This window comes from Pelophylax lessonae (assembly GCF_965119305.1).
Source record: "Pelophylax lessonae genome assembly, chromosome: 4".
In the NCBI taxonomy this organism is placed as follows: Eukaryota; Metazoa; Chordata; class Amphibia; order Anura; family Ranidae; genus Pelophylax; species Pelophylax lessonae.
Window position 1 is genome coordinate 344,975,461 of NC_138771.1, and position 13,484 is coordinate 344,988,944.

General features: G+C 40.5%; 1 protein-coding gene across 1 annotated transcript in view; it reads left to right on the forward strand.

Moving 5' to 3' along the window:
• Positions 1-13,484, forward strand: part of LARS1 (leucyl-tRNA synthetase 1) — a 103,938-nt gene that overhangs the window by 12,598 nt on the left and 77,856 nt on the right. Inside the window, exons 2-5 of the mRNA XM_082254243.1 lie at positions 5,039-5,157; positions 8,552-8,639; positions 11,119-11,199; positions 11,281-11,427. Of these exons, the coding sequence (XP_082110369.1) occupies positions 5,039-5,157; positions 8,552-8,639; positions 11,119-11,199; positions 11,281-11,427 (435 nt within the window). The remainder of the gene's footprint in view (positions 1-5,038; positions 5,158-8,551; positions 8,640-11,118; positions 11,200-11,280; positions 11,428-13,484) is intronic.

Below are 13,484 nucleotides of genomic sequence, written 5' to 3' on the forward strand. Positions count from 1 at the left end.
AAAATGATCCGGTCCCGGATCCTCACAGACAGGATGTCGAGTGAGGGCAAGCTTGCCCTCACTCGACTCTATGGTCTTGGAGGACCGGAGCTACGGCAAATGTCGTTGCCTAGCAACCGGTTTAAAGGTCCCTTTTTTTTTTTTATTTATTCATTTTTTTTTCTATCTTTTAGTGTACTTGTGAGATCTGAGGACTTTTTGACCCCAGATCTCACAAAAAAGAGGTCCTGTCGTGCCTTTTTCTATTACAAGGAATGTTTACATTCCTTGTAATAGAAATAAAAATGATCATTTTTTAATTATTTTTTTAAAATGGTGTAAAAATAATAAATAAAATAAATAGTAAAAAAAAAAAATTTTCGCAGAAGCGAACGCATACGGAAACCCCGCCCACATATGTAAATGGTGTTCAAACCACACATGTGAGGTATCGCCGCAATCGTTAGAGCAAGAACAATAATTTGAGCCCTAGACCTCCTCTGTAACTCTAAGATGGCAACCTGTAGAAATTTTTAAAATGTCGCCTATGGGGATTTCTAAGTACCAAAGTTTGTCGCCATTCCATGAGCGTGCGCAATTTTGAAGCATGACATGTTGGGTATCTATTTACTCGGCGTAACATTATCTTTCACATTATGGAAAAAGATTGGGCTAACTTTACTGGTTTCTTATTTTTAATTCAAAAAAGTGAATTTTTTCCCAAAAAATTGCGTTTGGAAGACTGCTGCGCAAATACGGTGTGATAAAAAATATTGCAATAATCTCCATTTTATTCTCTAGGGTCTCTACTAAAAAAATATATAATGTTTGGGGGTTCTAAGTAGTTTTCTAGCAAAAACAACTGATTTTAGCTTGTAAACACCAAATGTCAAAAATAGGCCTAGGCAAGTGGCTAGGATGCATGATGGTGCTCCTTGGATGTTGGGCCCCTCTATATGGCTAGGCTGTGAAAAAGTTTCACACATGTGGTATTGCCATACTCAGGAGGAGTGGCAGAATGTATTTTGGGGTGTCATTTTTGCTGTGTACATGTGTGCTATGTGTTAGGAATATCCTATAAATTGACAACTTTGTGTAAAAAAAAAAAAAAAAAAAAAAAAAAAGTTTTTATTTTTTTTCCCACATATTCCAAAAACTTGTGGAAAAAAATGACATGTTCAAACGACCCATAATGCCTCATAGAATATATGTTGGAGTGTTTGCTTTCCAAAATGTCTGATCTGTCCGCCGCAATGTTGCAGTCCCGCTAAAAATTGCACATTGCCACCATTACTAGTAAAAGTAAAAATGACAAATCTTTCCTCTAGTTTGTAGACGTGATAACTTTTGCGCTAACCAAAATCAAAATACGCTTATTGGGATTTTTTTTTTACCAAAAATATGTAGCAGAATGCAAATTGGCCTAAAAGGATGAAAAATTTTTACTTTTTACATTTTTTTTTTTTTTTTTGGGGGGGGGGAATGTTATATAGCAGAATAAGAAAAATATTGTTTTCTTTTTTTCAAAATTGTCGGCCTTTTTTTTGTTCATAGCGCAAAAAAATAAAATTCGCACAGGTGATCAAATACCACCAAAAGTAAGCTCTATTTGTGGGAAAAAAGGATATCCATTTTATTAGGGTACAGCATCACACGACCACGCAATTGTCCATTAAAGTAACGCAGTGCGGACTCGCAAAAAATGGCCTGGTCATTAAGGGGGCAAATCATTCCAGTCCAGAAGTGGTTAACGATGGACAGTGCAGTCTCTAGTCAGTCTGTTAGCTTGGAGAAATGAGAAGGAGGGATGGGCAGGGGAATGTCTTATCATTCTAGGCTTTGGGGCTGTGTGTTTTTCTATTGATGCACTCAGTCAGGGCTGTCTTTAATATTGATTGGACCCTTGGCAAATATTTTCTTGGGCCCTCCCAAAACCACTTATTACGTATTTGCAGGCAGTGCGGGGTCAAGGGGCAGCTGCTTTGGGCCCCACAACAGTGACACACCCTAGGGCAGCTTCCCCTTTTGCCTTGTGTTAAAGACAGCCCTGCACACAATGTTGGGAGAACCATTTCTAGTCCCTACATGTAATGGTGACTCCACAGGATACTGTAAGAGAAAGGAGCCACCCAGAAACAGGAAACCTGGGGCCAGCAATCATGGCAGCAGCTTAAACTTGAACATAGGTAAGGATTAGGGGCATGCCATCTGCAAAGACCTGCGTTTTTCTGCACAAGAAATCCACTGGTCCCTGCAAGACACACGAAACAATAATTTCCTGTGTGTTTTGTTCTTGCCAAAACGCAGGTGTGATGTCCGGTGCAGAATAATGCAGCATGTCTGCAATTTTCCTCACCGCCCCACACTGGAATGCAGGCAGAACGGATGACACCAATCTGCATTCACCGCATGTGACAGGAAATGGTAGGGAAAGCATAGCCATGCTCTGTGTCTGTACTGCCTACCTACCTACCTTCGCTCCTGTCGGATGTCGGCTGGGATCATGCTGTGGCTGCCACTCGAGTCTGTGTTGGTGGAAGGAATGAATGTTGCTGACATTGATGGGGGTGACAGATGAAAGGACACTGATGGTGATGGCATGGGCCGGGTGAGAGGACACTGATGATGGGGGACAAATAAGGGGGCAATAATGGTGGGGAACACTAATGGCAGGGGACATATGGTGGGGAACAGATGAGGGGGGTCTCTCATCAGGGGGAAACTAATGTGGGTACTCCGATGAGGAGTTTCTGATGTGAATGGGTCACTGATGAAGGGGGGGGGGGTGACGAATGAGGAGAACCTGATAAGGAGTGTCTGAAGTGGGTATCACTGATGAGGAGGCGATGAGACAGGATGTGAGCACACAGGATGTGATGTCAGTTTGTGCAAAAAAAAAAAAGTGCATGGAAACTGATGTCAGTGTACATGAAAACTGATGTTCAAGCATTTCTCTGCAAGTGAAATCTGCACCGTTTTACTATCCGTTTTTATGCACGTATGGTGTGAATGAAGCCCTACAAGATAAAGAAACTGCATACTCTGTAAGTGATTTAAATCATCTCTGAATGTGACTGAAAACTGAGACTAAAAGTGGAGTTCCAGCCTCAAAAATTTGACATCCGTTTGCTCTAAGTAACCTGAAAAAGAATTGGATAATCACGATTTCTTTTTTGCTTTACTTACCTTGTTTTTGAAGAAAATATACTTACCCTCCTTCCACTTCCTCCCTCTGTGGCCACGGCCCAAGGCGTGACTTCCTGCTTGCATTGATTCCTGGGAGATGAGCGTCATCGCTCCCAGGAGTGCCACTTTTAGTGGCACAATGAAAACACTTAGACGCCCCTTGACACAGTGGGGACAGTGAAAAGGGTTAACACGTTTAACGCCATGCCTGCGCTTTCTCATGACGGTCATTTAAATACATGGTCAGGCAATGCAGTTGATTTTCTAAATTAGTAGTGCATGTCTACTTTGCAAAGCGATTGGGGTGAAGCTGTGTGCTATCTTCTATCATCCAATGATGTGTGACCTAAATTCCTGTTTCTAATTGGATATACTTTGCAAAGTGAAATTTCACTTGATGTCACCACATTCATTAAACTAAGTAAAAATTCATTATGCTAAGTGAACATGCTCTACTTCTTTCGTAAATGAACCCCTCTGTCTCAGGTTCTTCCTGAAGTTCTCCACCAACATTCAAACCTTAAAGTAGTGTCCCTGATGGGATTCAAGCTGAGGGCCTAGAGCTGCAACACAGCACTGCTGACCACTCATGGACTACGCAGCAACAGAAAAATATCTGCAATTCACTGCTTACTGTTTTATGAGCAACAACAATCCTTAAATTCAAGAGCAGACCTTAAGACCCCGTTCACACTGGGGCGACCTGTCAGGCGACCTGGTCGACTGACAGGTCGCCTGCCATAGAGAAGCTGTGGACCCGTTCTAATAGGAGCGACACAAGTCGCTCCGACTTAGAAAAAGGGTCCGGAGCTTCTTTGGGGCGACCTGGAGCGACCTGCATTGACTTCAATGTTATGAAGTCCGTGCCGGCCGCTCCGAGGTCGCGGTGCGAGCTGCGTGCCGCGACCTGTGAGGTCGCCCCGGCAAATCGGATCGCCCCAGTGTGAACGGGGTCTTAAACAAAAGCAATAAACCTAATACTTGCATGTGGCTAAGTGGTTAGCACTTCTGCCTAGCAGCACTAGGTCCGTCGGTTTGAATCCCAACCATGATGCTACCTGCCTGGAGTTTATACTCCGGATTCCTCCCACACTCCAAAGACACACTGATAGGTTAATTGGCTCCTATCCAAATTGGCCCTAGTATGTGTATGTATGAATGGGAGTTGGTGAGCTTGGATTGTAAGCTCCTTAAAGGGTAACTCTACTTTCGTGGGGGGGAAAAAAATCGCAAATAAAGAAAAAAGAATATAGTGTATACAATTGCGACACAAATCCTATTGTAATTGAATGTTATTAATAATGACCTTTCCTTTTCAATCTGCAGCCGCTGTAATTGTCTGTAAAATGCAATGCAATATGGCTACATGGAGGTGTTCTGTACACAGATTGTGTACTGACCACACCCCAGAAACATAATTCCTTGCTTGTGTGATTGGCTCACCAATTTTCCCAGAAGTCTGTCTAAGATATAAGTCAGATTTCTGGCATCCCCTGCAACAAAAACATTTTTGGTGAGATACTCCCAATAGGAACATGTCTAAAGGGATGCAGGCCCAGCAGTTCCCTCATTAGAGCCCTGCAGCTGCCACAGCTGATAGATGATTATGAAACCACTCCCATTAGACCCACTCAGCACAGAGAAACAAACAATGATTTCCTCTGAATAACAAAAGGTAGGAATCTGCAACAAAGTTTGTTAAAATCCCTGTAATGTACATAGATCACCCAGAGGGGAATGTTTTTTTTCTCAACAACAGGACAGTTACGCTTTAAAGGCAGGGACTGATGTGAATGTACAATATAAATGTAAAGTGCTGCATAAATTGATGGCGCTATATAAGTACCAATAATAATAATATATTTTTGTACAGGAAAGAAAAGGAACTGCGAAAGTTGACTTCCTGAAGAAAATTGAAAAGGAAATCCAATTAAAATGGGAAAGCCAAAAAGCGTTCGAGGTCAACGCATCGGATTATCAGAATCAGAGCGGGTCGGTCTCTAATGTTTGTATAGTGTGCCTAGCTTGTTATCCTAAATTGCAGTACTCCATCTCCATAGCTCATTATTAGCGTTGGTATTTGTTCTGTGTGGTGAAATCTAATCAGTATTGTAATGGTTTACTCCAATTAAAAAAAAAAGAAAAATTGTCTAAAATCAAATTTCTAAACAGGAACCACCATAAAGCTTATTGCTTAGTTTTTTGATAAATGGAAACATTTAAAGTGGAACTCCACCCAACTGCCACATTAGGCACTTTTTTAAGGGAGTTTGACGGGTACCCACTCCCACTTCCTTGTAAGATCGCTGCACGGCGCTCTTCGTAATTTCCAACCACCTTCTGCTCATTTCCCCCCCGCTGCCTTTTGGCACACACATAGGTCCCAGTAGACAACGGGACCATTCAGAAAACACAGCACGACTCACATATGTGCAATAGTAAACAGGCTGTGAAGCCGCAAGGCTTCCCTTCCTGTTTCCCTTACTACCGATGCCAGCATCTGCACCGCCAATTGACAAATTGGCTAGGGGTGCCAACATCACAGGATCCCTGGACAGGTAAGTGTCCTTATATGAAAAGTCAGCAGCTATAGTATTTGTAGCTGTTGACTTATGTTACCAAACTGGAACTCCTCTAACAAAAATCTCTAACAAAGATACAGACAGCAATAAAAAAAAAAAATGTATCAAAGAACTTCTATACCTGAGAACTTATATTGTCCACCACTTTTAAAAAATGGACGCTAAATAATGTTCTACAGCATCTGCACATTATATTATTGTAAATAAAGTCCCTTTATGATTATAATTAAAGTTTCTTGAAAAAATGTTATTAATATTGTGGATAAACAAGGAATCCCAAAGTGGAGCCTCAAATTTAGAAAGCCTTTTAAAGCATAAAAAAGAAAGCAAAAGGGACAAGACTTCTGTCTTCAGTGTGGAGGGGGGGGGGGGGCAGGGGGTAGCTGGCATCAGAGGAGGATGGTTTCCGCAAAAGGAGAACCTAAAATATAACTAAAGGCAAAACTTATTTTTTTTTTTTCCGGATGGAGTGGGGAAGGATTAGAAAGCTTGTCGGGTTTTATTTTTGTCTGTGTCCCCGTTCGGTAGATCCTACCTTTCTATTTGTCCTGTTTTACCATTATCATTGAAAGAGTAAATCTCAAATTCTGGGTTGTCCCTAGATAAGTAATAGAGGGAAAGTCCTCCAATGGGGACACTAGTTGTGGGGGGCCCCCGAGGAATTCTCTTAATTTGCAGGGATTTCCTCTCACTTCTTTTTTGGCTATGGGACAGGAAGTGAAGGGAAATCACTGCAATTGGACAAAGCTGGCTGAAAAAAATCTTATTGGTTATAAACCTCCCTTGCTCTATCCAAAGTGAAAAAAAAAAAGTTTTGCCTATAGTTCTACTCAGGGCCAGATTAACATAGGGGCTATTGGAGCTGCAGCTCCATGCCCCTACCTTTTTTATATAGGCCCCGGGTTGGCCATATTCACTGTTACCGCTCTTCTGTCACTTGTAAACACAGAAGTCTGGCTTCTATGCTCACTTCCCCAGGCAGCTCCCTCAGAACCTCCCCACACAGCGCGAAGGCCGGACAAGGAGGGACAGTTGCCGATGCATGGATGTGTTTATGGGCTTCAGAGACAGCATCCCATGTTGAATTAGGTCCATGATGCTCTTAATCCGGCCCTGGTTCTACTGTAAAGTATTTGTTACCCCAGCATTTCATATTCCTGATATGTGCCTGCTGTACCATGTACTTGTATGAGAGAGTATCCTTTTCTCTTTGTATTGCTTCCTTTGTGTGAAATCCCTGGTGTTCCTGCTAGAACACATCGTTGTCAGTTCTCTAACTATGCTGGGAACTCAGCCTGCTCTCCTCCAATGATCAGACCCGCCTCCCCTGCACAGCCATTCACTTGGAAGCTCAGTGTTCTGCTTCTCCTCCCACAGGCCTAAAGCTGGATACACACTATCCAACTTTTGTGGTTAGATTTCCTTCAGATTTACCTTTTCTATGTAGTGCAAGGGCCTGCCTGACTGCATACAAATTGAAAGTGTTTAGGTTTGACCTCATATTATATGGTTTTGGTAAGTCTAAAGGAAAAAGTCTTCAGAAAATCTTATAGTGTGTATGGCCCATTATGCAGCTGAGAACAGAGGGAATGTGATCACTTATAAAAAAAAAAAAAAGAGAAAAAACAAAGCTATTTTTAATGTATTTTTATATCTATAAAAAATGTTTTGAATTTCATTTTTTATTTCAAACTGAATGGATTGTTTTAAAAGGTGATCGTCTTTCAATCACTTTAAGCTTTAAAATTCCTAAAGCAGTATTCAGAGTTTAAAACCATGTATGAAACTTTTATAAAAAGAGTCCATATAGCAGGGATCCTCAAACTACGGCTCTCCAGCTGTTGCAGAACTACACATCCCATGATGCATTGTAAAACTCTAATATTCACAGACATGACGAGCCATGATGGGAATTGTAGTTCCTGAAAAACTGGAGGGCCATAGTTGAAGACCCCTGCCATATAGCATACAATACATATGCTATAGTCTTGGAAACTGATACTGCGATTGGTTGAAAGTTTGATAATTGTGAAAAACGCTATACGTTTTACAGATAATTATTGCAAGTGCTTTGCTATATAAGCCCTTATTTGTAGAAGTTTTTTGATATACCTATGTTTGTGAACCGTGCTAATTTGGTCAGTGAAAATATTTTCGTCATTCTTTTTGTCAGCTGCATGTTTTCAGCGCCGAAAACTCAACGAAAATAAAATTCAAATTAAGTCAATTGGTGAAAACTATGACAAAAATCAATTCCATTTTTCGCCAACGAAGAAAACCAAAAGCTTTTATTCCAGGAGTATATAATGTATGTGTTTGGCAATTCTACAGAAATGTCTAAAAAATGCATTACAGTTTAACTAAACTTTTTAGTCCACTAACATGTACTGGAGATTTTAGTCGACTAAAATATGACTAAAACTAAAATGCCATTTTAGTCAAAAGTTTGTGACTAAAACTAAATTGAAATTTGACATCAAAATGAACACATTGAATGCATTAGTTCCATTAATAACATTTGGATTATTGTGTAACTTCCCCCCTTTTGGCTATTACATGTCCTTATGAAAGCAATAGAAATCTGACGGCGGTTCTAACATTTGTCTTGTGTATTAAATACTAAAAAGAGAGTTTTCACAGAGCTTCCTCTATAAAGGTCAGGTTTAGGCACTCTTTTTGATAACTGATATGAAAGGCATCATTTTATTTTTGCAATGAATCTGTGCAGTGCTGCACAATCCAACTGTGAAATATTGTTATTTTTTTATGGATGGGAAAAGAGTTAACATTCCTTTTCATTCCAGAAAGAACAAGTACCTTGTGACATTCCCTTACCCTTACATGAATGGGCGTCTTCACCTTGGTCACACGTTCTCCCTCTCTAAGTGTGAGGTAAGAAAAATATACAAATTGGTCATCTGCAGTTTTATCTGTATAGTTGATGCAGTTATTTTGTAAGAGGTAAGTTGTTTGCTAAGTTTCTGCATTTTTTTTTTTTAATCATATATTTTTATTAAATTTTTCAAAACGCATACAAAGAAATGGCGAAAGAACCCAAAAAAATGTTCTCTTTCATTTCTAACATTTTCAATTATAAAAACATTGCCTCTTCCTCCCTCCCCCACAACCTCATATGTTCTCCATATTAGCCATTAGTGAATTTCATTAACAATCTTTGGAGAAAATATTCTCCCTCCCTCCTCCATCATATTATCGTGAATTATACCCCTAAGTGATGAATTCATATTATCAATCATTAAGGGGAGATATCGCCCATCTCAAAAACCTTTCTACACCCCAGTGTCATGATTGCCCTGTATTGAGGGAAAAAAAAAAAAAAGAACCAACATTTTTCCCTCTTTCCCATTATCGTGAATTACACTCCTCCGATTATTTCTATTATCAAATATCAAATAATAAGGGGGAGATTATCCCCTAAAGTAACCAACCAATACCATAATTTGTGATACAATGCAGTGGGGAAAAAAAAAGGGGGGGGGGGTGGGAGGGAAAGAAAAAAAATTAGGAAGAAGGGGAAGGAATTTATACTTATTGCTCAATCAAATACTAGTCTCACAAAACTCCACTCTTCAATGTCTGAGAGCGTCTGTTAATCTATATTTAAACGGATCCTTTAATTACCTCTAATTTCATGTCAAAGTGAAAGAAGAAGAGAGAGAGAGAAAGGAAAAGGGAAAAAAAAAGGGGGAGGGGGGAAGAGAGTTTCCCCTAAGGAGTTACCACCCCCCTAAGTTTCTGCATTTAACTTGGGAATTAATGCTTGCGCTGGCAGGTGATTTACACACACTCCTGGTGGCTGCAAGCTGACTTTTATCAGATGAAAACAGGTGCCTCTGGCAGTACTGGATTGCTTTCATACCCCCTAGTAGTGGGCACTCAATGTGCGTGCGCGCCCCTGACATGTATCTTAGGCTCCGCTTGCCCATCTGTGGGCCCGGGACACATCTGCTCTCCTCTCCTTCCTGTTGCAATCTAGGAAGCGACATGTAAAAGGTCATCTTGGTCCCCCTATCAGTTTCTCCAGCCAGTATGGCAAGGAAAAAAATGTAGTGCAGTGCGATCTGCATTGCATTACATTTAGTGGAGAACTTAAGGGAGAACCGGTCAACAAAACATCACATAGGGGACAATGTAATGGAGGGGGGGGAAGTTAGGTAAACAAAACATTTTTTTTTTTTTTTAATTGTAAAATTACCCCCCTAAATTATTATTTTTTTTTTGACACGCTGAAGTAAGAGAAATATTCCTAGCAGCAGACCTTGTCTGTAACACTAAACTGCTGACCTATAGGGGGCGTTTAAAGTGTTGCCTATAAAAAATATAGAGAACCAGGAGGTGAGCGAGACGGGGGGGCCAGTAGTAGATACAGGAGATGGGGATCAAGCAGAAGCATAATCAGTAGGCAAGTTAAAGGTCTGTAGGATCAAGTGGAAGTATAGTCGAGGAACAAGCCAAGGGTCGATAATGAATGGTTGCAGGTTGGGGAGCAGGTTCAAGTGTTGTCTAGGAACAAGCCAAAGGTCAGTAACAAGAGGTAGTGAAGATAAGGACAGCTGCAGGTATGAGACAGCACAACAATCAAATCAAACAGGAAGTGCAGAGACACTTAAATCAGGAAGTTCATGGGAGGAGCAAAGAGTTCAAGGTTCACCAGAGACCAGGCAAGATTGTTCTAGGAGATTGTTTTTTTTGTTTTTTCTGACTGAAGCCAACAGAACACAATGCACATTTGTAAAAGGCACCTTCTAAATATGCAGCCATCCATCTGCTTTTTAAATCGACCCCAGTGATATAAGCTTTGAGGTTCCAACCTTTTCCCAAAGTACTACAGAGAAAGTGATTTCTGTTGTTTTTTTTTTTGTGTTCCCATTTGAAATATTTTTCCTTTTATCCTATGGAAGGGGTAAATCGCCCCATATGGGGACATATGCAGTAATAAAAACCTTACAGAGGATTGTAACCCTTCCTTACTCAATCCAAAAGTGAAAAAATCTTTTCGCTGGAGGTTCATTTTAAAGTGGTTGTAAACCACTGTTGTAACCCACTGTTTATGAACAAAGCATATTATTTTATAATGTGCTCTTGCCTTTTGCTTTGTTCATCTTTGCTATGTTTTTGTGATGGAAATAATGTTTTGGGACAAATGCCCTATGATGTATAATACAATATATTGAGTGGAATGCAGTTTATTTTCTCATGCAGAATATTTTCCGTGTAGCTGTACTATGAGATTTAAAACGAGAATGCTTCACTAATTTTTTTTTATTACAAAATTTTCACTTTGCTGTATAACTGTAGCTTTGTAAGTGTAACTCCTCTTGAAAATTAATTACTTTTACTGTCTGTTTAGTTTTCTGTAGGTTTCCAGAGACTGAAGGGCAAGGTTTGCCTTTTTCCATTTGGTCTGCATTGCACTGGCATGCCTATCAAAGTAAGTTCTCAACCATGCAGGATTGATGTTGGTCAGATGTGTATGCACCTAAACTAATGTCTGCTAACTTATTCTTTTTAGGCATGTGCGGATAAACTGAAAAGGGAGATGGAGCTATATGGCTGCCCACCTCAGTTTCCTGAAGAGGAGGAGGAGGAAGAGGATGAGGATGTGTCGGCAAAGAAAGAGGATGAGTTAGTTATTAAAGACAAAGCCAAGGGAAAAAAGGTTAATAGTGAGCTCCATACCTTCTACCAGACTGACATGAATTTGTTATAGACTCTTAAGGAATAACTTCAGATATGGATATTTTGCCATAGTTACTTTTGACCCAGCTTGGAGCAACATAATCTGCATTTACCATACCTGAGAGATTCCTCTAGGAGCTGAAAATCAGTGTAGTAGACACCAGTACTATAGTGATCTCCATAAGCTTCCAGGTCCCATCCCAAGCTGCTGCTTCAAGAGGTCGGCTGCTCAGAACTGGCACCATTTAGAGATTTTCTGAATACATGCAATGCTTTCTCTTCTTGGATGTGGTGGTATGGTGAGGTCACGCTCTCCATCTTGTCCAATCAGAGAATGCTTTGCACTCTTTGAGAAAAAGCAAAGCATTCTCTGAATGGCGGCAGTGCCCAGCGAACGACCTCCTGTGGTAGCAGCTTGACACGGAACCAGGAAGCTAGTGGAGATCACTATATAGTAGTGGTGTCTATTACAACGATTTCCAGCTTCTAGAGGAATCTCACAGGTATGGTATAAAAAAAGTTACATTTGTTTAGGCTGGACAGGGTAACTATATAAAAATATCTAGACCTGAAATTCTTCCTTAAGCTTACCACATACAGTGCCTTGCGAAAGTATTCGGCCCCCGTGAACTTTTCGACCTTTTGCCACATTTCTGGCTTCAAACATAAAGGTATAAAACTGTAATTTTTTGTGAAGAATCAACAACAAGTGGGACACAATCATGAAGTGGGACGAAATTTATTGGATATTTCAAACTTTTTTAACAAATAAAAAACTGAAAAATTGGGTGTGCAAAATTATTCAGCCCTCTTAAGTTAATACTTTGTAGCGCGACCTTTTGCTGCGATTACAGCTGTAAGTCGCTTGGGGTATGTCTCTATCAGTTTTGCACATCGAGAGACCTGAAATTTTTGCCCATTCCTCCTTGCAAAACCGCTTGAGCTCATTGAGGTTGGATGGAGAGCGTTTGTGAACAGCAGTTTTCAGTTCTTTCCACAGATTCTCGATTTGTGAACCATTCCATTGTAGATTTTGCTTTATGTTTTGGATGTTTTGCAGACTCCATCAGGTTTTCTTCCAGAATGGTCCTGTATTTGGCTCCATCCATCTTCCCATCAATTTTAACCATCTTCCCTGTCCCTGCTGAAGAAAAGCAGGCCCAAACCATGATGCTGCCACCACCATGTTTGACAGTGGGGATGGTGTGTTCAGGGTGATGAGCTGTGTTGCTTTTACGTCAAACATAACGTTTTGCATTGTTGCCAAAAAGTTTGATTTTGGTTTCATCTGACCAGAGCACCTTCTTCCACATGTTTGGTGTGTCTCCCAGGTGGCTTGTGGCAAACTTTAAACGACACTTTTTATGGATATCTTTAAGAAATGGCTTTCTTCTTGCCACTCTTCCATAAAGGCCAGATTTGTGCAGTATACAACTGATTGTTGTCCTATGGACAGAGTCTCCCACCTCAGCTGTAGATCTCTGCAGTTCATCCAGAGTCATCATGGGCCTCTTGGCTGCATCTCTGATCAGTCTTCTCCTTGTATGAGCTGAAATTTTAGAGGGACGGCCAGGTCTTCGTAGATTTGCAGTGGTCCGATACTCCTTCCATTTCAATATTATTGCTTGCACAGTGCTCCTTGGGATGTTTAAAGCTTGGGAAATCTTTTTGTATCCAAATCCGGCTTTAAACTTCTCCACAACAGTATCTCAGACCTGCCTGGTGTGTTCCTTGTTCTTCATGATGCTCTCTGCGCTTTAAACGGACCTCTGAGACTATCACAGTGCAGGTGCATTTATACGGAGACTTGACAACACACAGGTGGATTCTATTTATCATCATTAGTCATTTAGGTCAACATTGGATCATTCAGAGATCCTCACTGAACTTCTGGAGAGAGTTTGCTGCACTGAAAGTAAAGGGGCTGAATAATTTTGCACGCCCAATTTTTCAGTTTTTTTATTTGTTAACAAAGTTTGAAATATCCAATAAATTTCGTTCCACTTCATGATTGTGTCCCACTTGTTGTTGATTCTT